Source organism: Diuraphis noxia, unplaced genomic scaffold, assembly GCF_037042655.1.
Source record: "Diuraphis noxia isolate RWA-SAM2 unplaced genomic scaffold, SU_Dnox_SAM2 contig0004, whole genome shotgun sequence".
Lineage (NCBI taxonomy): Eukaryota > Metazoa > Arthropoda > Insecta > Hemiptera > Aphididae > Diuraphis > Diuraphis noxia.
The window spans coordinates 54,225,132-54,251,768 of record NW_028301714.1 but is presented as its reverse complement, the minus strand read 5'-3'; the positions used below and the strand labels follow the sequence as shown (position 1 = coordinate 54,251,768).

The 26,637-nt window shown below is 28.9% G+C and overlaps 4 protein-coding genes and 1 long non-coding RNA gene across 5 annotated transcripts in view; 2 read left to right on the top strand and 3 right to left on the bottom strand.

Moving 5' to 3' along the window:
- The first annotated feature begins 557 nt into the window (after positions 1-557).
- On the top strand, positions 558-2,845 carry LOC149056198 (low-density lipoprotein receptor-related protein 6-like). Its single transcript, XM_089226410.1, has 3 exons — positions 558-675; positions 1,146-1,388; positions 1,574-2,845. Exons 2-3 carry the CDS (start codon positions 1,187-1,189, stop codon positions 1,816-1,818), a joined length of 447 nt encoding a protein of 148 aa, XP_089082536.1. The 5' UTR covers positions 558-675; positions 1,146-1,186; the 3' UTR covers positions 1,819-2,845.
- Positions 2,846-5,381: 2,536 nt separating this feature from the next.
- Positions 5,382-13,080, bottom strand: su(f) (cleavage stimulation factor subunit su(f)). Its single transcript, XM_015523836.2, has 14 exons — positions 12,882-13,080; positions 12,616-12,807; positions 12,456-12,488; positions 12,283-12,380; positions 11,588-11,741; positions 11,289-11,522; positions 11,038-11,229; positions 10,766-10,960; positions 10,455-10,701; positions 10,314-10,383; positions 10,139-10,235; positions 9,795-10,080; positions 9,597-9,731; positions 5,382-5,722 (listed from the first exon to the last, which is right to left on the bottom strand). The coding sequence occupies exons 1-14, from the start codon at positions 12,912-12,914 to the stop codon at positions 5,499-5,501; spliced, it is 2,190 nt and encodes a 729-aa protein (XP_015379322.1). The 5' UTR covers positions 12,915-13,080; the 3' UTR covers positions 5,382-5,498.
- A 218-nt stretch (positions 13,081-13,298) lies between these two features.
- vap (RAS p21 protein activator vap) lies at positions 13,299-18,018 on the top strand. The gene is made up of 2 exons (XM_015523872.2): positions 13,299-14,186; positions 14,770-18,018. The coding sequence occupies exons 1-2, from the start codon at positions 13,542-13,544 to the stop codon at positions 16,906-16,908; spliced, it is 2,784 nt and encodes a 927-aa protein (XP_015379358.1). The 5' UTR covers positions 13,299-13,541; the 3' UTR covers positions 16,909-18,018.
- A 1,071-nt stretch (positions 18,019-19,089) lies between these two features.
- LOC107173325 (DNA (cytosine-5)-methyltransferase PliMCI-like) lies at positions 19,090-23,560 on the bottom strand. The gene is made up of 2 exons (XM_015523831.2): positions 23,403-23,560; positions 19,090-23,298 (listed from the first exon to the last, which is right to left on the bottom strand). The coding sequence occupies exon 2, from the start codon at positions 23,268-23,270 to the stop codon at positions 19,557-19,559; it is 3,714 nt and encodes a 1,237-aa protein (XP_015379317.2). The 5' UTR covers positions 23,271-23,298; positions 23,403-23,560; the 3' UTR covers positions 19,090-19,556.
- Positions 23,561-25,931: 2,371 nt separating this feature from the next.
- Positions 25,932-26,637, bottom strand: part of LOC149056197 (uncharacterized) — a 44,677-nt gene continuing 43,971 nt past the window's right edge. The window contains exon 2 of the long non-coding RNA XR_016191495.1: positions 25,932-26,308. This is a non-coding gene — a long non-coding RNA (uncharacterized LOC149056197). The remainder of the gene's footprint in view (positions 26,309-26,637) is intronic.

Here is a 26,637-nt window from a genome sequence, read left to right as displayed (position 1 = left end):
ATCCGGTCTCCAACTAGGTCTCACTCCACTGGAAGTGAAGATCGCACTGTGTCCTCTTGTAAAAGGGGGATAGTATCATGTATATAGTAATATATTCATAGATAAATAGATTACATGATTTCCCTAAATACCCACTTGTGATAAAACATTGACGAAGGACCTAGAGATCGTTTCAATGAACAAATACAAAAAAAATTCCACATTTATTTTTAAATGTTTTACTTTTATTAACCAACAATGAATCAAAAATTTAAACTCTATAGCACACATTCAATCATAATTTGATATTTTAGGAGTTCCGAACTTCCGAAATGTTTATATTAGTGTATAGTAAGAAGTTGTATAATATTAATATTAACTTAATCAAAAATTGAATTTATTATTATTATTATTGATTAGAAAACAGATTTTGGTTAAAACTCCACTTATAATATGTACCAGTGAATAACCTTGAAATATTTTCTGATTTTCAGGTAATGAAATTGTATTATCCATTAAGAATGGATACATAAATAGCCTTGCCGTAGATTCGGTCGCAAAAAACCTATACTATTATGATATCACAGATTCCACTTTGAACGTGGTTAGCATTCGTGTCATTCATGACTTAACAAGTAGGAGAGTGCTACTATACGGGATATTCATAAAAGGTCTTGTTGTCCATCCTAACAACGGGTAAGTGTTCTAATATAAATAAGGCGACCTTAAATAATTTAATACTACGTTCAAGTTTGTATCCCAGGTAATCTTTTCAATATACGACAACGTCCTATATAGGTTTGGGTATTGTAAAACAAATATTTTACTTTAATAGGTACTTACCTAAATTAATGCCATAATGTTTTATACAGAAACAATGTTATATAGACTAATCAGGGAGCTATATAGCTTTAATTTTTTATTCGGTGCTCTATCAACTTCCAGATATAGTCAGTTTTAATTCGACATACGGTTTGTCGTATTATTATAATAATTTAGAGTTATATAAAAGTAGTAAATACTATACAGTGTTCATAATTGAATTTAATATCTGAAATTAAACATAACATTATAACCTCAAATCGTTAAATCACGATTCAGCTTGTTCTAGATTAGATTTTGTGATTGTGTTTAACCTTGTGTACAATATGTTTTTGGATTTTTAGGTACATTTTTTTTTTTGTATCAAATATTATACCGTGCGTGCATGGATGGTTCAAATGTGATTAATTGGCCACATTCGAATGAAGTTATTCTAAGAGGGTTGAATGTGGATTTCGATAAGGATCGAATATATTGGAGCGACTATTTAAATAACGTAGTTTATCACTCAAATTTGGACTTTAAAGATATGAAGTACATTACATTAGATTTAAACCAAAGTCCGATATCATTAGCCATATATAAAGGTATTAACCCAATTTAAAAATTCTCATAACTTTTTTAAAAGATATTAATATACCAACGATCAAACCCATATAATATTCTTACCTTTAGGATTATTGATACCTTTATATACCTGTTGTATCGTAATAACTGCTTCATATGGAGCTCATGCTAGGTGCTCTGTTGTCTTTATTTTTTACCTGCGTAGATTGGATGTACATATATTGCATCAGTTCAAAATGGAAAGCTATTCTTAAATTACACAAAATTACCGGTGTATTTGACAAAATGTTGGACCACGAGTTAGACTTTTTTTGGATGTCCAACTTAAAGATTTATAGCAAACGCGATCAGCTCATCAACAACACGCACCCGTGCTCGATCGTGGCTAACTACGGTGGTTGTCAAAAGCTGTGTTTCGTGGTGCCATCCAATAAGTCAATTACTTCGTAACTCCAGGCCCTATGCGGCTGTTCAGTCGGCGAGAAAGTTGATACAGACAGTAAGACCTGCGTGGTCGTGTCTGTATCAGGAGGCTTCGTAACACACATATCATTTAATTATGTAACTACTGTTTCTTCTTCGATGCTAGTATATCTATTAATTAATTATTAGTCATGGATTAAATATAGTAGTATGTTTTGGTCGGTTCTAGCTTCCCCGCAAATCCAGGAAATCCAGTTACCCCGCCCGGTCTATATAGTGTTATGCTATCATCACATACATGCTCGACCATGCTCGGTAATACCCGTCAGTGCCCTTCCCCCCTCCCATACATCACCCTACAATCCTATACCGTAAGTGACTCGACCGAGTGAGTGACCCCCCCCCCCTCATAAAAAAATAAAATATAAAAAAATAGCGGTTCCTGGAGCCTAGTCCCTAGTCATCCTTGTCTATCCACGCACCTGCTATCGCGTACGTGTCCGGCAATACCCCTCTCATACATTCCCCTACAATCCTTCCGCGCGTCCCATACATATACCTATCAGTTACGTGACCCCCCTCCCATCCATACCTTTCACTTACGTGCCCCATCCGTCCCTATTATATACCCTCCTACCCCTATCATCAATACTTATCATAAAACCCCACCAAGCCTATGCTATTATTATGAACGTGTCCACTGTTCCACTCTCCTACATGCTTGTCGCATACGTAGCCACCCGTACCCGACCGTATGTATGATAATCATACATCAGTGTTTCTACTGATGTCTAATACTGGGGAAAAAAAATACCCTATAAAAATTTAAAATATTAAAATAAATGTTTTTGAAAATGTAGAGTTAATATTAATTACCAATATAAATAGATTTGCTGAATTAATAATCTTATTTTCTAGTGACACGGCATTCAAATTTTCGGTATACGATGTACTATGTTTAAACGTTAGTACCTACTTAGTATTATAGGTGAGTAATATTCGATAAATCTATGGTGAAAAGGTACCTACTTAAAAATTTTGTGAATAAAGTGATTAATCGATGAAAAATTGAACCATTAAAATAATTAATTAGGTTTATGTATATATATAATATATTATTCGTATATCCATATATACCGTATATATATATTTAAATATATTATATATCATGTAGAAAAATAATAACATATAAATTGATATAATATATTATTATTAATAAAAAAATTAAAAATTAAATCAAAAAAAATAATTTTAAGTGACTTTTTGTTCTGGGTCCACATCAAGTATGACTTTTTTTTTGTTTCTGTTTTTAAAAACAATTTGTACTGTCCTGTGTAGACACAGAACTATGGTTTCTGTTTTGTTTTAGTGGTTAATATAGGCAAATAGTGGAGTTGGGTCCCATCGAGTCACAAAAAAACCTGGAGCTTAAGCACCTCCTACTTCAAATGTCTAGTTGCGCCAATGTATATACGTGAATGCTGGAATGTATGCTTACGGTAGGGTATCGAGGAATATAATCGAGAATTTATCTCTGAAATTATTAATGGGTTGGTGGTTGGGTTATAAAATTAGTTGTATTTATGGTTATTAATTACATATAACATACCGTTAACCGAATTTATCAGGTTGTTAACACCTACAGACTATATGATTCAAAGTTCATCATACTTCTATGACACTCTATGTTTGTATATACCTATGTATCATTAAGTATTCTCACGTATATATCAATAAGTCGATCTATATTCAGTTATAATAGTATGTATTGGTAAATAGTAGAGTAATTTTCAGTGGATTAGAATCAAGGTGGATCAAATGTAAAGCTAATAGATTGATAAATTGATTAATATTCAATTAATCGGAGGGGAATACTTTGATAAAAAAATGATCGAATAATATTACGAAATTTGAATGTTATCTAGGTTGTAGGTATCTAAATATGTAATATTATGTATGTGTTACGTATGTATATATGTGTTTATATATACTATATTTGTAATATGTATATACGTATAATTCTAACAATATATTATAGTAGATTAGTATTATCTAATGGAAAAATTTCAAGTGCACAATGTCACACCAGTACACCACTGTATGTTCATGTATAATTAAATATAGGTAGTAGTATATTATTAATTATGTATGTTACTTGGAGGGTATTTTTCAATGATTTTCGATTGTATTTAAATATTTAATATTATAATAGCTGTTAAGGAGGTATACATGTGTTATTTATATTGATAGGAAAGCGGTATAGAACATATATGTATTATACAAAGATATTTATTATTTTCATATTTACTAAGTAAAGTAATTTTAAGCATATTGTAAAAGTATGCACGTATGTATGTATATATACATGTGTTTATTATACATGCATGTATCTATGTATGAGTGGTGGAGGGGGATGAATCGAGAGCATCATCTCCAAGTTTCTTATAGGGTTGAAGACTGAAGAGTTATTATTAAATTATAACTCTAACTGTTGGTTGTAGATAATATTATAGGTACTAGTGACTAGATTTATCAGGTTATTGATGTTGTAGGGTAAATTGAACACTATAATTCCCTGTGAAATAAGACTCTTAGTTCAGCAAGCCTCTTTATACATACTATATTATAACTGAGTATGATCATCTATTCTAACTAAGTATTTCTAAACTGTTTATGACTTATGTAATACCTATATATATATATATATATATAATATATTTATACACATCTATAGATATACTATATACAACAATATATATTTTATATATGTTAGAAATTAGAATCGATATATTACAATATTTTCTCAAGAATATATTATATATAGTAAAATGTATTATATATAATAGTTTGAATACAATTTTTGACAATCTTATACATTATAGGTCAGGCTCTATGCAAATGATGTGAGTGAAGTCGATACATAAGTTGATTAAAATTTGATTTATTTAAATAATCAATCAGGTAGATATGTATGTACGTAAGTATATGCATTCGATTAAGAGTGTGTATAATATGTATGTATAAATATTTGTATGTAAATATATATGTATGCTCACAGTGATAGATATTATAGGTGTGAATGATTATCTTCTAACTATATATATAATATATTGCTAAACTGTTTATAACTTATGTAATATTTATATGTATACATATACATATATATTATATAGTCTACCTATAGGTAGGTATCAATGTATAGGGTATGTTCGGATGAAATCATGTACATATGTTGTTTCATGTTAAGTAGTTTGAACTAATGTAAACACTTAATAAACAGCAGATAAACTATCTAAAAATATTTGCACTGAAAAAACTTGATTATACCCTACAGGAATAATTAAATATTAGTATGCGTAGCACCTTTTATTTTCGATAAGGTGAAAATATTTTTATAAAATTGCAAATTTGTGGTTCTCAATGATGTAAAATTGTTTATCCAACATTAATGATGCCTCTGGAAGAGTATGTTGTATGCATTCAAAAATTTCTATTGAAATTTATCATAATTTCAAATATTATTTTATCAATAATATTGTTTTTTTTTAGATAAATGATTTATATACATTTTGGTTTAGTTTATACACAAATATTCTAAAATAATTATTTAATTAAAATAACTATTTACAAAAAAAAAAATTAAAATAAACATATTTGAAAATGAAAATCCTAGTAGACTAGAATTAAAAATACATAATTCAAATAAGTTATTTGGACACACGCTTTTGTTGTCTTGAACGATATATATCAAACGGTGGTGGCACTAGATTAATATCTTCATCACTGTCATCACCTTTACCAGACAGTCCTCCTATTCTACGTTTTTTCTTATTAGAACCACCATGTACTACATCTTCATTGGCCCATTGCACTGACACAGCAGTATCAAATAATTTAACATCAACTCCATTTTCAGCTTTTGGCATTGGTGCTATATAAAAAAAACATTTCAATAATGATACTAATAAGTCTACAAACTATAACTATCTTGTATAAATGTAATCTTTGTAATAACAAGACTAATGTGTAGTAAGTAGGGTCTGGATTTATATGCAATACAAATTTATAAAATATGCAAAAATGATTTTTTAACAAAAATATAACACAATATACATGTTATGAATAAAGTTAATTAAAAAAAAATTAGAATAACATAATTTTTGTGAAATTGTGTTTAAAAATATTATACTACTTGTTTATTTATATACAGCATGATAGTAATAAAAATCAATTTCAAATTTTTGGATTTAATACTTCTATGATTATTTCGAAGCATACTTTTTAAATTGGAAAAACTTCTGTCCACGTCACAAGATACTATTTGAACATATTTACAACTAGATAAATATTTAACAAATAGTTCCTAGAATAGTCCTAGTAGAATATCCAAGATTTTTTGACAAAACATTGGTAAGTTTAGATCTAGCGAAATCTATTTCAGGCTCTCCTTCTTCAAATTTTTATTTTAATATTTTTATGAGCATTATCTCTTAAAAGAACATTTGATTTTTTTCTTTTTGTTATTGTATCTATTTAATACTTAAAGTGTGTTGTAATGATGCCAAGCTCATTTTTTAACTCTTTATTATAAAATAAACTATGTGTGTTTAAGTGTTTTCAATACACTTCGTTTCATTTTGATTAAAAACGTTAATACAATTCACTGACAATTTACCTTATTGAAATATTTCTCATAGTAAATTACTGAATCAAGTCATATATCCCAACGAGTAAATATTGATTGTGAAGGTAAACTCAAATTGGGATACATTTCTTTGAAAATATTTACATGTGAAGATGCTTTTAAAAATAAATTTTTAGTATATGAAATTAATTAATTGACATTTTTATATTTATCTTATATCAATTCAACTACCATGTATAGTTCATGAGTTATGCATGTTACATGAATTAATAAGGTAAATTGTTTAAGAGCTTCACCAGGTTTAATTATGTACAAAGCAGAGTCTGTTACATACAACAATACTTTTTCAAGATATATTTTTACGGGTTATAAAATGTTCAAGGGTCATTAAATAATTGAGAAATTGTTTGAAAATTTTCTTTTTGTAATTGTCCACCCAGTTGCGCAACAAGCGAGGGTGTTACTTACACTAGGGCACCCGACATTTTTTAGGGCACTATTTGATGTGTTTGTGATATCGGAAATTTCCAAAAATAATATTTAAAAAAAAGTTATTACGTTTTAAATAAATTTAATCAAAATATATATATATTTTGAAATATCCTAAAAATTAACTACATAACTTAGAAAAATGTTTTTATATCATCAAAATTATCCTTATAATCAGATTTATAAATTGGATATTTTGAATTTTACCTAGTTGAAATATTTTAATATAAGTATATAGGTATAAAATCTATACTAAACTATAGTGACCAGAGGTACTTATTTTTGTATGACAGTACTCTTTTTTGATGTATTCTCCTAGTGTACTTAATATTAGTGTTAAGTACATCAAATTGTAATTTTTTTAAAGAAAGTATTATGGGATAATATAATATGATTATGATTTTTATAATTTTAATTTTAATTACTTATCCATTTATATTTTATGGTTTGACCTCATGTATTCTGGTTGGTTAGTAGCTAATCTGTTTAAGTGTACTTAAAATTCAAAATATTTTCATCATAGAGACACAAGCCAATAATTAGATTTTATGATATGATAAAAAAAAAAAAAAATAGAGTGATCAGATAAAATAAACAATTTGTATAGATGGAGATGATCTATGGGCTATGGCACGGGCAAAATGGGTATAATAGTATTCATGTTGTTCAATTTTGACAGAGGAGCTAAGTCTTAAAATGAACTTTTTTAAATTTGTATATTTGGTCACCATAACTATAAATTATAATTTTTTTACTAAGTTATTTTAGTTACTTTGGTACCATTAGGTGTATAGTTGCGCCACTGTGCCCACCTCTAAAACGATTAATTTTGTACATTATTCAAATGATAATTTCCCAATAATGACACTAGTGACAAATCATTCTTGCACATCAATTGTTTCAATGATCAAAACCAAATTGGACTGTTCCCTATCTTATTCCTAATTTTATATAAAACTTCACAACATAATGGTAAATGTAGTTTTATTTTAAAAAATCGTTATTATTTTATTTTTTATTCTGATAATATTGTTAAATAACAAAATGTTAATTTATAATTTTAGTAATTGTTTTAAGAGATTTGTTAAGAGTTATCAACATAAGTAGTATTTATGGTTAATATATTTTTAATAACAACAAATCAAGAAACTGTTGTATGAGAAATTGTTTATTCATAAGTCTAATTTCCAATTTCAAATGCTCATAAAAAGTTTAATTTGAGTTTCCCGTAAATTTTTTCTTTGGTTAATCCGTTAGTTAGCACTAAAAATAGTGTGCGGTTTTAACCACTATAAGTTTGGGGTATTTTGTTATATAATGACTGTAAAAGTGTGTGGTTTTTGGATGCAACCTTTATAAATTATACTTACTACAATTAAACAAAAATAAATTTAAATGTTTCATTGCTGTTTATTAGTCTTTTTTAGATACTTTTTGTCTTTTTATTTATTTATTTGTGTCTATCGTTGCCATTTGGAAGAGTAAAACTGCTTCTATTTTCTTCAACAACATCTCTTCTAGTAGGAAAATTAATCTAATTGGTACATTGGTGGATCAAAAGTCAAAAATTCTCTATAGTTTTCAAAGGGTTAGGAAAAACTGAAAATCTTACGGTAAATCAGTTTTTGGAAAAAAATGATAATTTTTATTTTGATTGTAAATTAAAAATAATAATCTTTGATACATGAAATTTTAATAAATTTTACACAAGATTTTCATACGTTTAAATAAGAAAAGATTATAAGATACACTGCAATAATTACGCTAACACATTTTAATACTTAAGTCCACTCGTTATTATTTTATTAATCGGTCTTGTCTCTTGTGTATACAGTATTACAGTGCTTACCTATAGATATTTAGAGGTTTTTTGAAGATTTATTAAATTATATATTAAAATATTTTTAATTAGAAATAATAACGGATTTTAAAATAATTGAGAGTAATAAAGAGGACAATTATTTAATACTCAACAATTTTAAATACAGAAAATTTAGAGTGTGTAAAAGTGGAAACCAATGGAGATTGTTTGAAGTTTTTTAAAAAATGTTGGTAATAGATTTCAGCCAATCAAATTTTAAAAAATTTACACGCTTTACATTTTTAAATTTTTGTTTGAATACATTTTTATAATTTTTACTTTTGAGAGTATTTGTATATATGCATATTTTTGTTATAATACATTTTTTAAATTTGAATACTTGTGCATAGGTGCCCACAGGGAGGGGGTAAGCTGGGGCATTTGCCCCCTGGCTTTTTCAAAATATTTTTTTTAATTGAATGTTTTAAGATAAATTACTATATAGGTACAATATAATATAATATAATATAATATTGTACTATACAACAAATTTAAAGTATAAAATAAGTTGTAATATAATAAAATATAATATATTGTATACGAGTATAATAAAAAAGGTTATTATTTTAAAACACCAAAAGTAAAATTATAATATTTATCCTCAAATCCTAACATTGCCCCCCTAAAACTATTGGGAATTAGACTAGATTCTCTTTCACACCAATAAAAATGCTCACATAAAAAATTGAATAGTTTTTACTGAACTAAAAAACCAAAAAGTGATGATAAGAAAAAAAACACTCATCATTGTAAAATCAATACATCCATCACTCCTCTCAGAATCTAAAATAAATATACTCAATGACTTACCTTTGTCAGGAAGTATAAGTCTCAAGAAAATATCCATAAGCATGTCTACAGACACAAATGGGCCATGAAAACAGCCAGGTGGTGGTAATACTTGCATTAGCTGGCAAGCCGGTGGTGGCGGCGGAAAGGTTCCACCTTTAAAATGTTATTTATAATATTAAATATTTAAATAATAAAAAAATATTTCATTTGTATTACCTGGTACAATATGTTCACCAGGAAAAGCATTCAATTTTGGTTTATAGGGCACCATTTGAGAAATATCTGGCAATGGCAATCCTTTTTCATTAGGTCGATTATCTAAGTCATCTAATCCATCAATAACAGCAGATCTTTGAGTAGAATTATGCATTGTTTTAGATACTGTATTGGTAACTTCATTATAACCAATAGATCTCAACTCTGGACTTGTACATGGAAATAGGTTTAAAAACCTATATCTATCCACGAGTTGTGCTGTTTCTTTTCCTTCAAACTCAATTAGCTAAATTCAAAAATTAAATAATTATATTTTGAATTTTTATATAATTATTTTAAATTACCTTGCCAAAAACAGCTGATCTTCGTTTCTCTACTTTTAGGATGCTTGACAAATCTCCTATATTTGATTCAAATTCAAGGAATCGATTCCAAATTTCTCTGAAATCAATAAAAATTAAATTAATTAGTGTTTGCAGTATTGTAAGTTATTATTTATTCAAAAATAGCAATTGTTACACAGATTTTTCTGGTTCTAGACTTGTATTTGATAGAACTCTCTCAAATAATACTCTTGTATTATTATCCTCTATACATAAAAAAAAAGATAGTACAATGAATTTGTGAAACATTATTAATAATTCTAGATGAATAATTTACCATTAAGATGAGAAAGATAATCTATATAACTAATAATATACTGAGGGTTGTCGCAATACTTTTTTAATCCAAGCTCAAAAATACGAAAAGCAATGTTTTTATCTTTACTACAGTAATATTCCATTAAAGCAGCAGAGACATAGACATGGTATTTAGATCTAGAGTCTTCCCTTGCTTTTTTAAAAACTGCTCGGGCAGATTTAATGCCTTCAGCACGACGAGCAAATTTCATGTATTGTACATATGTCTGTAAATAATTAAAATATTAAATTTGTATTTAAATGATACAATACAAATTTTAAAATTCATACCAGAGTCGGATCAGTGGTAATTTCATTTTCTAAATAACTTTTATAAATACTATGAACTTTCTCATAATTCATGCGACCTTCTTCAAAATCAGCATAAGCAAAACGTAACAACATGCTTGTATTTAACACAGTACCAATTGCTCTTTCATAAACATTAGCTGCTTCATCGCTATACTGTTTAGCTGCTGATATGTCCTAAACACATAAATATCACAATAATAATATTAATGTTTAATATTTTGTAGGTAATTGTTTAGTTAAATTATACTTGCCCCTTTTTCTGAAAGAATTTTAGAACTTCCATCTAAAAACTGAGCAGCTTCATACCAAAAGTCAGGATGATGGGACATGCATAACAGTGCTTGATCAAAAGCAAACATTACTCGTCTTGTAATTAGTGCAGTGTCTTCAGTATTCAAAGGGTTTGCTTTTTCCCAAATTATATATTTTTTCCACAGTTCTACCTGTTGAAATAAATAATTAATAAGTAATAAAAAAAAAAAAAACATAACCATATACTTACTTGTTTCATCTCGTCTAAACTACCAGTAGGGGGTACACTAGGATAATTCTTGTTTAGTCCTCTTATAACTACCTCATACTCTTTGGTAACTCTTCGAGCATTCATATAATCTCTACTTCGTTCAATCATCATCTTGTCAGCAATCATAATATTAATACTTTGCTCAAAAGCCAGATACTCTTTCCATAACAATTCAATGTTAATCATAGGATTTACAACACCACGTTGATACACCTAAGATAAAAGTTCATAATTTTTAACACTGCATAGTATATAGAGTAAACATCAAATAGAACTACCTTTCTGATAGCTGTAATCTTTTGGTTTTCAGCATATGAACCAACGGCTTCAACACTACTTAAAAAGGTTATGTAATCTTGCCAAATGTTATGTGAATGTATATCCATGCCAATTTTCTCCAGTGCAAAATCATATGCTTGAGCCATTTTTTCTCTGTAATATATTTTTAAAGAAGATCGTCATTAACTGAAAATTTAGTATTTTTCTGTTATCAAATTGGAGACAAATAAAGATTAACCTGCCCTAATTTTTTTAAGATGTTTAACTGTGTTACTTGTTAATCGTTTTACAAAAATGTATATGGTTCAATTTTAAAATAATTAAGAATATAAAATAAAAATATATTTTAAAACAATAACTAGTTGGCAATATAAAAATCATACTTATTAATAAGATTAATCTATTATTTTATGAGAGATTATTATGTTTATTTATATTATCATCACCTGTCAACTTATCATGAGAAATCTCACCAGATTGGGATTTGGAAACATAATTTATTATGGATTATATAAGGTTCACATAACAAATTGATGGATATTTTTTTATTAAGTGAAACATTTTCTCATAAACACAAATATCTATCTTATTTAATTTTATAGAATAGAATAAAAAAAATAGGAGTTAATTGATTTGCCTTGAATATGGTAACAGAAAAATATCATAAATTTGAACATTAAGTAAAATTAATTACTTGTAAGTCGGTAAAAGTGCTTTGGTTTCTTTAACATAAGCTAGGTAAAGTTTCCACAATTCAATGTTTAGTACTTTGACAAGACAACGCTGAAAGAGCTAATGAATTTGTGTTGATATTAATAAAAATAAATGATTATAATACATAATATGCTAAATATAATATTACTATACCTTCTCAACTTTTTCAAAGTTCCGACCACGCATCTAAAAAACAAAAATATATAATAAATATTGTCTACTGCAATACATACCTAGAACTACTTTTAATGACTTTTCTAATACAGAACCTGTTTTTACAAATAATAAATATAATTTAATTGATTATACATACTTCCATTTCGATATAATATTTCCAGTATCGTCCAGAAGTCGGAAATGTAGTGACAAGTTTTTCAAAAAACGAACGTACATCGTTGATCCATCGAGTCTGTGCTTCACGCAGCAATATCGCCCACGATTCTGCGTCCCAAGGATTTTCGTTGACCGTATCCTGTGCTTCTTCCAATTTTTCATTACCCCAGTTCTGTAATGCATTATAACTTATAAGTGATCGTTATGTTTAAAGTACATATTACGTCACGATAAAATTACGATTACCACTGGCGGATATTCTTCGACGGCTGTTTCCATTTTAGAGCGATATACAGTATAATCTTAGATTAACAAAAAGAACATTGTTTGCATTTAGCACTTTAACAGACCTAGTTCCGAACTTTTTAACGTTCGAAAACTATGGATTTTGTATTTGCAATTAATAAACGTTATTATCACTATTCATTGCATTGAAAGACGTGATAGCCGGCATTGTTGTCTGGTGAGCAAAATATCATCACAGAACAATATATCATATTATATATATAATGATATCATTGATCATGTTTTGATCAGTGGTAGTAACGTGGTAGCACAGAAATAAAGTGGTAACAACTATAATTTGAATATGAACTGATAACATAAATAACATAGTATTGTATTATCACCATTGATGAATCGCCGTTATCAGGCATTACCAGACTATATTTTCTTTTAATCAATTACTAAAAAATTAATGTTTTCATATTTTATTATTCTTCAGTCATTTACACTTAACAACGTTGACGTTGAGCGTTTACGCTAATTGCGTGGACAGTGGTTTTCAGTGAACGCCATTAAACACTTCGTGTTTGCAGGATTGTTATTAACAGTTGATGGGTTGAGCAATGAAATGATAGATTAAGCTATTTGAGCCCGTTCACAATTGACTTCATAAAGAAAACTATGGCTGAGTTCATTAGAGGTGGTCCAGGTGTGGTGTTGCGTGAGAAGGTACACGCTACGCTAAGTCTCAATAGTGAAGACAGCCAGGATATACTCGATCAAGACTTTGATCCATTCATAGAACAAGATGAACTAGATGGTAGGAATAATGTATCATTATTAAAAGCACCGCCTGAAAATCATTGGTATCATGGTCGGTTAAGTCGTTATGCAGCAGAGGAACGATTGTGGCAAACATCAGAAATGGGTAGTTACCTGGTACGCGAAAGTGATCGTAAACCAGGCTCATATGTGCTGTCCTATCTGGGACGTACTGGTATCAATCACTTTAGAGTGACAGCTGTATGTGGTGATTTTTATATAGGCGGCCGACAGTTTGATAGTTTGTCTGATTTAATTGGCTATTATACAAATTGTTCAGACTTATTGAAAAGAGAGAGACTTGTGTATCCAGTAGCACCTCCTGAACCGGTCAATGATAAAAAACGTGTTGTAGCAATTTTGCCTTACACTAAAATGCCAGATACAGATGAACTAACATTTCAAAAAGGTGACATATTCTTTGTACACAATGACATGGGAGATGGATGGCTATGGGTAACTGCTCATAGAACAGGTGAACAAGGAATGATTTTTAGAGACTTAGTAAGTTATAGTATTAAATTATTACTAATACTTTTTGTTTATTAGGGCTTAAAAAATAATTCATGGTAAATTAAATTAAATGAGTGATTAATTTAGTGTAATAATGTATTTGTAAGTATCTAATTTCTGTACATCCTGATTTAACTAGTTCAAAATATTTCACAATTAGATGGCTTAAAGGTTCTAATTTGTATCTTAATCTACAGTGATACTTTTATAATGAATTGGAAATTCAACAAATATTTGAATTTTGATACTTACTTCTTCTTTAAATTTAATTTAAAACTATTATTACTATTTAAAGTAATTAATTGATAACTATTGTCACAAATAGCATTACAAAAGTGAAAAAGTAGATGAATAAAGATGGCATGACTGACCTTACTATTTATTAAAATCTATAAGTTGATTATAGTTTAAGTATATTATGATATAAGTACAATAATATGATCATTAAAACAGTCATACCTAGTTAATTTAGAACAATTGTTCCTTATCAATTTAAAATAATCAATTAGTGTTCATAATTATCTAATAAAGTAGTGACCAACAACTATATTCATTATAACAATTACATTTTCAGGTTGATCATTTAGATGAAAACATTGATCCAAATACAGTCTTTGATTGGTTTCATCCAGGTGTAACAAAAAATGAAGCTGTAGACATGTTAGTCAAATCTGGTCCTGGAAGTTTTTTAGTGAGACCAAGTGATAATTCTCCGGGTGATTATTCATTATTCTTTCACGTCAACAATCAAATCCAAAGATTTCGAATTGAGAAAAAAGGTGTTCGTTATTTAATGGGTGGTCGTACATTTGAATGTTTAGATGCTGTTATAAATAGATACCGTAAAGAACAAATAGTTGAGGGACATACTCTTGTAATGCCTGTGTGTCGTAACTCTCATGAGCTGTTAGAATTACCAATAAAACAACAAGAAGTACAACAAGCTGAAAAAATATACGCAACACTGAGAGAATGTCGAGAACAGGTGGGGATCAAAAAAGTTAAAGGAATAAAAATGCAGGGATATATGTACAAGAAAAGCGACAAGAACAAGAAATGGAAGTCATTATACTTTGTCTTATTAATTGATGGAGTTGATACTCATTTGTGTTTTTATGATAATCCAAAAAGAACTAAACCTAAAGGTTTGATAGAATTGAGTTGTGCATACTTGTATCCAGTTCATGAAAGCGTGTTTGATAGACCTAATTGTTTCCAGTTAGTTGAAAGAGCTTTACCGTGTTTGGCTACCATAACTTATTTATCTTTATCGACACAGGATTTATTTCAAGAATGGCTTTCCTCTTTAAGAATGTACTGTGTCACTCAATTGTCAAGAGTTCCTAAAGCACATAAATTACGCGAATTACGTTGCTTACAGCTGCACATTTTGGATGCTCATCGTTTGCCATTCAAACTTGTACCAAACCCATTTTGTATAATATCTCTGAATCAAGTAAAAGTAGCTAGAACTCGAGCTAAGAGTGGACCTGATCCTGTATTTGATGAAGAGTTCACCTTGGACGATGTACCTCCTGATGTATTAACATTCACTGTGAGCATTTACAACAAAGGAAAACGATCTAAGGATACTGAGGTAGCTGAGTTAACTGTAGACTTGAATACATTAAGCAATGGAGCTGAAGTCGAAGACTGGTATCCGTTAAGTGGTATAACACCTATTGGGGAATGGGGTTCTCTACGGTTGCGTACTAGATATTTACACGATCTCATCATGCCAACTGAAGAGTACTCACCTATGCAGCAGCTAATTCTTGACCCAGATTTAGAGTCTGTACGAGCACTAGCAGATCTATGCCACCAGGACCGCATGCCTTTGGCTACATCTTTAATGGGAATTTTCCGACACGAGAAAAAAGAAGCTGATCTGTTAAGAAGTTTAAATGATGTAGAAATAATGAAAGAGGATGAGACTACTACTCTATTTAGGGCTGCTTCATTAACTACAACTTTAATGGACCTTTATATGAAATCTGTTTGTTCAGATTTCTTAAAATCTGCAATTCAACAAACTGTGTTCAAATTATTGGAAAGTAAACAGTCATGTGAACTTAATCCATGTAAAATGGAATCTCCGGACGATGCTTGTGACAATGCTGAGTTTCTTTTGTTAGTATTAGATGAGATCACTCAATCCATATTTATGTCAGCTGATGCTTGCCCTCGTACTCTACGATATATTTGTGGATGTCTACAGAGAATGGTAATGAATAAGTGGCCGTATGAAAGATTAGTCAGGACCAGAGTAGTTTCTGGTTTTATATTCTTACGACTCCTATGCCCAGCAATCTTAAATCCTAGACAGTTCAATCTAATTCCAGAACCACCACCACCCATGGCTGCTAGATCTCTGATTATGGTGGCAAAATGCTTGCAGAACTTGGCCAATTTGGTAGAGTTTGGAGGCAAAGAGCCTTACATGGAAGTTGTTAATCCGTTTATATTGAAGAACAAAGAGAGAATGATTGTGTTTTTAGACCAGTTATCCAATGTGATTGAGAAACCAGAATCAGAGGGAGAAAAAATCAAAGGTGACCCTGCCCGTAATTTAGGCACCCTACATCACATTTGTAAAACGCATTTAATTGAACTTCAAAATCTTAGTAAAAATCAACCATCATTAAAGAAGTTGGTCACAGTTACAGAAATGTTAAATAAACATAAACAAAAATATTTAGAAATGATAACTTAAATTGTTTAAACAAAAATACAATTGAATAAAAGGGACATTTCTAATTGCAAATTCATCCATGACCTACAAAGTTAATTTGCTGAAGGCATTTTTCAAAGTTTTAGTGAAGTTATTATTATTATTAATAATTAATAGTTTTTCAAAATTGTATATCCACAAAACTTGTGTTCCAAAGTATAAGATGAGAGCTAATGTTTTCAATAACAAGAGAACTTACCATCTCATCAAAACAAATAACTATATTCATATACATTTATATTTATTTTGGTTGTTTTATGTTATTTATAATATTATTTTATTTTACTGCTTAATGCTTTTCTAAATGTATCAATGACGGTATACACCAAAATCGACTGGTAAACTTTGACTGAGTTTATAATTATTAAAATTAATTATGTTCTTCTTTAAATGCTGTCAATTCTGTCGATTTCAACGAACATTTTCATGGACGTGCCAAAATTTTTAACATTATTTATACTGGTTTATAAACATTAATTATATATATAGTAATTCAAATTTCAAAGTAAATATATTTATTATATAATATATTAAACTGTATTATGTTAAATAAAATGATTTTTATTTGAACCATATTAACTTTTAAAATATTTTTCTACATTTTGTATTTATGCATTAAAAGATCATAAAATATCATGTGTATTGATAATAAATATTTCCAATGTGTACATTAACGTTTTATTACAGTTACTATTGTAAATTTGATACACAATTAGTATCAATATAAGTAAATTAATATTATATTGTTAATTTGTTAACTTGTTAAGTCACTGCTAGTTTATGTGTAGGTATTAATATTGATGCATTTATGGTGTAGAACAGTGCAGATACTATTCAGTCATTTTAAAACTTAGCAATTGAGAAACATACCTAATAGTTTGAGGAAAAATATTTTTTAATCAAAACAAAAATGTATATCATGTTAAATGTAATAAGAAGAGTATACAATTTAATAATATTACATTTAACATATTATGTTTGCTTTATTATAGTAAATATAAAAAGAAAAAATGCACTTATAGTTAATATTCTTACTGTTCATATTAAAATGAATCAATCAAAATGTGTTTAATAAATTTATATTTAAAACTATTTGATGTTCTAATATTTATTTTATAATAATTCAAACCTACTATTGTCTTTTCTGAAAAATGTATCTATATAATATATAAGAAAAAATAAGTTAGTATTGTACAGATGAAATTTCAAAAATGATGGACATTTGAACATTACTATAGTTACTCTATTCATACATTTCATGGATTAATTCATAGTATAAGAGATAAGAAGTATGCTTTTGTCCTATTTTGCACATGTGCGCCTTGTGTTCTTGCATTTTAACTGCATATAATAAAGTAAAATGCATACATTTTACATCCCTTAAGTTTTTTGTTGATTGTATACATAACTTATACATTGCCCCTTAAAAAGTATATGCAATCTTTAACATATATTTTATTTCTCATACTCTACTCTATTTTTTTTTATAGGTTATTTTTTGATGTCCATCTTCAGCATTATTGGTCATTCACCATTTTAAACATTAGACTTAAAACAAATATAAATAAATATCTGTTTCAACTTATCATATAATCATGATTCATTACCATTATGTTAACACTAATCCCATTAATATTTTTTTACGGTTTGTATAAAGAATATTATTTTAGTCAATACTTAATATAATGTCTATATATTGTCTTGAGTATATATTTTACATAAATTGCAAATTAAAAAAATTAATTTTTGAAATAGTAAATAGCCCTATTCTTTGATCATTAATGATGAATTATTTTTTCATTGTTCCCGTTAATATTGATTTTATTTCACTGTAAATAACATCTACTGAAAACATATGGTGGAATTTTGGATTAACCACCTATTAAAGACAAAATGTATATAAATTGTAATTTTATACATAACTTAATTTAAATATATTTAAATAAACCTACCAAATACCAATTGAAACTTAGGAGTAAGTATACATAATAAAATTGACAAACATTATCAAAGACATAAAAAAAAATATTAATTTATAAAACATACTTTCATTATATACCTAATGTTCAAATACTTTTGAAAAATATTGAGAAATGCCTATATGATATTATTCTAAATATAACAAATAAAACCAGACATTAGCAAAAATAAATAAAATCAATATTCTGTATCAAAATACTATTTTTTTATTATAATGGAATGTATTTAAGTATAAACGATGATTGTATATTAAAAAAAAAACAATGATATATAAAATGAAAAATGTAATAAATATAAAATGTAAGATAATAAGTTTAAAACAAAAATGATATGACACCTTAATCTAGTGAAGGCTTATATTAAAGTTTATGGACCACTAAATAAAACTTGTATAATATAATATAAGCATCAATAGTAACTAAATTATTACAATAATCGATAAAAAAAATCAATAATCATATACAATAATACCAAATAAATAAAAACTAACATAAAAAATATACTAAAATTAAATTTCATATCAAATGATTATAATATCTGAACACACTGTATTCATTCTAGATGAACACAAACTTAAATAAAATAAGAGTTAAAACTTGTATTACCATAGCTGATGTGTTCAAATATATTTTAAACAGACTAATGTCTTATCAATGGTTCCCTAGTATAAATGGACTGTAAATATATCTTGGTTTTTTGTCAATAGCTTTGATTATTTCATGACCAATAGCTTTACCCATTGGTGGAGGAACTGCATTACCAATCTGCCTATGCTTGTTGATAATTGGTCCATGGAAAATGTAAGAATCTTTAAAGCCTTGAGAGCGGGCGCACTCTCGTACACTGACTACACGGTGTTGCTCAGGATGAAGTACTCTGCCTTGTTTTCCCATTGGCTCAGGATTTGTAATTGTGGTTGAACAATACCCTGACCATGCTAGACGGCCATATAAGCCTGCCCAGTTATTATGTCTATTACCAGTATGTGGTAAACACCAAGGTATAATTGTATTGTTTTGACGATCTTGCGGATCACATTTATCACCACTGGCACACATGCAAACACCGCGTAATTCACCATTTGGACCATAACCATTTTTTATATCATGGTGGGTATACAAAAGTTTATTGGTTTCAATTCCATCAGCTAATTGTACTTTAATATTTGGTAGGTCTCTCCAGTCACTTCCTTCACCCACTGGTATTAGTGCCATCCTAGCTTGAACCAAAGATGACATGTCTTTGCATATATGATCACTCAATATAGATTCTGCATATCGATTGTCTGGATATCTTAGTAATTTCTGTAAATGTGTAATCGGTTTTGATTTATATATGATGTCTTCGTCGTTTGCTCCATTAGGTATTTTAGGTAAATCAGACCAAGCATCATATACAGTTACTGTTCTCATAGGAGCTGACTCATCATACTTACAATTAGTTTTGAATTTTTTATCACCAACTTGAACAGTTAAACTTGAACTTCTTCTATTGAATACATGTATAGGTTCGGGATACAATGGCAATTTTTCCCCTGGAGCTGCTGCCATAATGATTAACCTCCTTCTAGTTTGTGGAACACCAAAGTTACCAGCTTGTAGAATACCAAATGTACACTGATAGCCCATACGTGTAATACATCTAAGAGTCAATTTAAGAACCATACTTCTTTTAAATGATACAAAATTTCTAACGTTTTCCATGACAAAATATTTTGGACGATAGAAATCAATATATGATAAAAATGAAACAATCAAAGAGTTCTTAAACAATGAATATTGGCCAGAATTAAATCTATTCATTCCACTAAACCCTTGACAAGGAGGTCCACCACAAATGAAGTCAACTTCACCTTTTTGTGGTATGTTTTGATTCTTACTGTTTGTTTTTTCTCCAGACATTGCTAATTTTAATAAATGATTACAATCTTCAATAAACACAGTTGACTCAGGATTGTTTAATTCAAATGCTTCAGCAGCTTTTTCATCACATTCAATAGCCCAATTACTTACAACAAGACCACTGTCTTCTAAACCCCTAGATAGACCGCCGCAACCTGCAAAAATATCAAGTCCTCTGAGTGGTTTGATTTTCTTGTATGATGGTATATACTGTAATTTATCTTCATCCACATATTGATATTTATAGTTAACATATACTTCTTTGCCTGTCAATTTAGCTTCACTTGGGAGTTCGTGTTCGGAGACAATTGAGCCAAATATAAAATCATATTTTTTTGTGAAATAAAATCGATCTGGTCCACCTGCAGACCATAAAAGTGGATCTTGAATATTAGAAATGAATGAAACATAACATTTTCCACGTATGTTTTTATACGTAACTCTAAATTCTTCTTCTGACCAAAATAACATATTCATATCTGAATTTTTGGCATAAGCTTCCAGTGGAATTTGTTCAGCTCTATACATACGTCGTACAATCATCTTGATGTTTTTTCTATCCCAATCAACAAAGTATATGGCCAATATTTCTGCAATTTCAAATGGATCAGGAGTAGTTTCATTTGAACCACGCATTGTATTATCCAATGACTTACGATAATACTCAGGATACTTGGTTTCATCAATAACTTTTTGTTCTTGATTAGTTGTCTTTTTATTTGTCTCTTTAAACACAAACGGTTCTTCTCCAATCATATTTGACCTTGAAGCTGTTTTGAATATATCAGGTTGTAAATAGATAAAACTACCAACTTTATACTCTTCATCAAATAATTTAAATTTATAAAAATATGAAATATTTTTTTGTGTTTCGATGAATTCATGTAATTCCGGTTCTTTTGATTTTTCTTCTAAGAGAAAATCTTCGCAATTACTACAGTACCCTTCTCTAATAACAGTATTTGGTTCTAAAGGTTTTGGATACTCGAACCTCCCAATTGTATCATCATATTGTAGTTGATAAAAAAATGAATTTTTATTTTTACGATTAATAGGTTCTAAGAGATCTTGTAATTTTGAATTACCGAGTTGGAACCAATTTTTACTAGGTATTTTTTGTACAACATCTATTACTTTGACTACATTTTTAATATCAATATTTGTACAATTTTTGAGAGCAAATATCTCTTGAGGGTCAGCTGTTTCACCTAGTACAGTTTCATAACTATGCATAAAGAGCTTAATGTGGGCCTTATTTTTAAACTTTGTCTTAAAAAAATATTCTATGCATCCTATTAATGGAATTGTTGAGACATTGTTTTTCACAACAATAAACATTTTTTCACACAGTATTTGGTCTTTCCACATCACTTGGTTTACATTGACCCGTATATCAGAGATGTCTTTTTTTATTTTAGAGTTGCAAACATCATCAAACATAGTTTTGACAAGCTTATTCACATTTCCTTCATTTTCTTTATCATCAATATCTAATTGAGCAGCAAACATATTTTCAAACACATCTTTTACCAACTCTGTAGTAGTTGCCTTACTAAACTCACGTTTATTAATATCAGTTTTCACATATTGAATTCTTTGACCAGCTCTCCTAGATGGTGCTTTGACAGGTTTAAAAGCCCCTGAAAGCTGAGTCAATGTTTCAATACATTGAGTTTCTGCTAATGGTAAATGATATGTGTCGTTTAAGTCATATTCTAATACTTGATTGAGGACAAATTGTGCATGGGAAATAAGATCTTCTTCAGTGAATTTATTGCCTGTTGCTGGATTTACTGAGTTTATGACGCAATTTAAAATATCTTCATAAGTTGGATCATCGTATTCACTACCTAAAATATTTTTAATTACTTCTCTACTTAAATGTATCTTTTCTGTTACTGAAGTCATGTATTTTTTATATTTAGGGTGTGGCTCAATTAATAAATAATCAGCATATTCAGTGTTTATGCCTATTAATGCCTGAGTACCACCATCATATGATGATAACCACCATTCTAATATAGGTCCTAAACCCCTAGCAGGTATTCCTTCTTCTATGCCAGGACTATTGTCGTAAATTGGTTTTACATAGCCAGTCATATAAATTGTGACATTTCTCTCCATTACCCCTGAATCTATAGAACACATGTGCCCGTTTTCATCATAAATGCTGTAATTCGTTAAGTTATGTTGTACTACATCGTCATTATCAGTGTAAATATTAGCCAAAATTTCGTTTGTCAACACAATACATTCTGGTGCGGCATCTGAAGGTATACACACATCTTCAGTCATTGTTTTATGACAAAACTCGCAGCATACCTTAGTATTGATGATTGGAATATCTGTATGAATTTCATCGTCTTCAGAAGGTGAATTCTGCAGATCTTGTGTAATAGACGGTTCTTCCAATTTTCGTTTAACACCTTTAGGTTCTGGATCGCCATTCGTACCACCCGCCATGTGTTAGACCTTTGTACGACTATCAGACCTAGTGTAGTAAATATAAAAATATAAATATTTTTAGACGAACAATGGGCAATATTATGGTATAATACTCATAAAATTATGATTAAATATTGTAAATACGCTTACCGGTACTTTTTCCAAAAACAATAATTAAGCGCAGAATCACCAAAATTCTGAGCAGCTGCAGCAATACCGACACCGACAGATGAAAAGGATGACTGGCAATTTCGACGGAAACAGATCTACAGGTGTTGATTAATATACACGTCTATGATAAAGTTTTTAGATTTCCGGCCGTATTTTCCAGTGTTTGGCAAAATAATGGCGCGAAAAGCCGAAAATATAACTTGTTATCAACGAAACCTGATATTTATATATAATCAACTTTGTACACGTAATATATAACCTCCTTGGAATAAATCTATGGTACACTGGTACCTCCTATGATCATATTGTGGTCGTGGTCACATCATGGAGTAATACTATAGTATACCTACTATATTTTTTTTCTATTTATTATATTATATATATTTAATATACATATTATAATATAATTTTTTTTTTTTTTTTTGGTGTGGGGGGGGGGGTGTTTCCGGCCTTTAAGACCATCCCGTTAAACAAATTTCCTTCCACCTTATTCTGTTTTCAGCTATTTCTCTCCAGTTTGCTCTTGGGTCTACTTCTTTTACTTCTCTCTTCACACAGTCTTCCCATCTGAGGCGTGGTCTGCGTAGTGGTCCTTTTCTTTTTATATTATAATATAATATATTAAATATATTTATAATATACAATATTTAATATATTTATTATTATTATTATTATAGTACTGTATGATAATGTGAAAATTACAAAATAATCTAGGATAATATATTATATATATGAAATGATTAAAAAAAAAAAAAAAACACACAGCAAAGATAATTTTTTCAGAATGTACAGACTTCTATTTATAAAATATTAAATTATAACAAAAATTCCAGCTATGAGTAGCTAATAACAAACGATAGAATATTAAAGATAAAGTTCAACTTGATTAAACACAAAATCCAAATATAATATCATCCCATATAGTGTGTTTTGCAGTTGTGTGTACAATTAGTGTTTCTTACAGTTTCAAATTAGTTAGCTTATTTGATCATCTTCTGCGACGCGTTGATCCTATATTTATCATGTACCATTTAGGTTAAAAAACATGAAACAAATTGTTATAATATTAATTTATTAACAAATTACACAAAACTTATTTATCAGTTAATGGAGTTTGTATATATATGTAGGGGATTTTTTTGATTTTTGTTTTGTTAAAAAAAAAAATTATCAATTTGTATCTAGTATCTACATTTATTGTACATACGCGATACGCACAAAAGATACAAGATACATTAGTAAAAAATTATCTATAAATACTAATAGATTTGAAAAAATAGATATAAATACAGATAAATTAAATATATTAAGATATAAATATACTTAAGCGTAATCACACCGTTTTTGGTCAGGATTGTTTATCGTATGTAAAGATTTATTTATTGAACTCAAATTTAACATGCATAATACTATAATAATAGTGACTCAGTATCTAGGTACTGTACAGCAGCCAGCAGGGTATTTACCAATACCATTGATTATAAATACTAGTATTTATAATCAATGCCAATACCAATCTTTATTTTCCCCCGTCCTAGTGTTATATTTATTATGTGGTAGTAAACTCATAGGCGCAAATGGGGAGGACTTAGGGGATACTAATTGGTAGCTACGTTCTGCATTTTTTTTTTTTTCAATAATAACAATTTAATTAATATGTATGGACCATGGACTGTACCTATGGTATAAAATATCCAGAATATCCTAGACTGGCAAACCGTCTTCGCTCAGAATCGTTTTTGATAGGTACACAATGATATTATATTATTGAATTCAAAATAATGTCATACCATATTATATTACCATCTATTACAGTAACCTAATTGTAAGTTGTAATCTGCTGTACAGCAGAGTGACATTTTATTTATAAATAAAAAATAAAAAATGTTTTTTCCTCGAGTGATTTTTATTACACTCGATTATATGAACGTTAAAACTATGTCGCTATGAACATGGCTTTTACAGATTTGCGGCATGTATAATGATAAAGACAAGTGCAGTGTTAACCAAGTTTTTTATGTTGTTTATACAATTTTAATCTGAACAGTTATATAATCTGTAGATTATTACCAATGGGCAATGGCAACCGTTAGGACTTTTTGTCCGACACTAAAAAATGAGTCCGTAATACGGACTCCGTATTATTTTTAAATCAATTTTTAATATACTCACCGGGACACACGGGTTGTCACTGTGCAATCTAAACTTAAAATATCAAAACAAAATATTTCAAACTAAAATAGCAAGAATCAAAAAAGTCGGAGCATGTAGGTAATATATTTATATTTTTTTTGCCCTTGAAGTCAAAACCTAATATCAAAAATAAACAAAATATGTTAATAATTTCTAAATCTAACGGAAGACCGAAGAATAGGTTATGTAGGTTATTGTGTGCTACTCATCTCGCATTTATATACTTAAGATGACAGTGGATATCGCCAAGGACATTCATCTGTCAAATCCTAGGGGGGGGGGGGTTGGCAATTATAAAATAAATAACTTAAAAACTAAGAATCAATCAAATTTATTTTATTAAATAATGAAACAAATATAGGTACATCCATATTCCATACACCATACCATATAAATTTATATATTTGCAGCTGATTGATCGACATAGTATTACGATAAAAACCTAATGTACATAATATATAGTATTATCATTATTCATTAGTAAAATTAATTTAGTATTCAAAACAATGAAATTTGCAATATTTTTTCTGGTGGAGTGACATGCCACTCTCTGATGAGTGCCCTTGGATATCATCGCCTCTGTCGATTATCAAACCTTTGGCAGCAGCGGCGCCAAACGTGAATTGTTATTAACTTATTATAAGTTATAATGTTACAGCGATGCACCACAGTTCCCGCGTTTTATGAAAGCTCTGTATAAAAAAATAGTAAATATTCCAAATTGTTTATCGAATATATATATATTAAATATTTTAAATTAAAGAAGTGAAATTCAAAATAGTACCAATATAAAGTAAACAAATATTTTTTAATTTCTGTTGTTAAAAGTGACGCGGTGCCTCACATATGTTTCAAAACCGTAAAATGTTGTGTGGTTTATATAAATAGGTAATGGTATATAATGGAATATTTATATCAAGCCATAGTCTTTGGCAGTGGTGTCCATAATCTTTGATCCACGACCCTCAAATTAAATCATATGGATGACCCCTTCTTCCTACCAAATTTTATGTAAATGTAA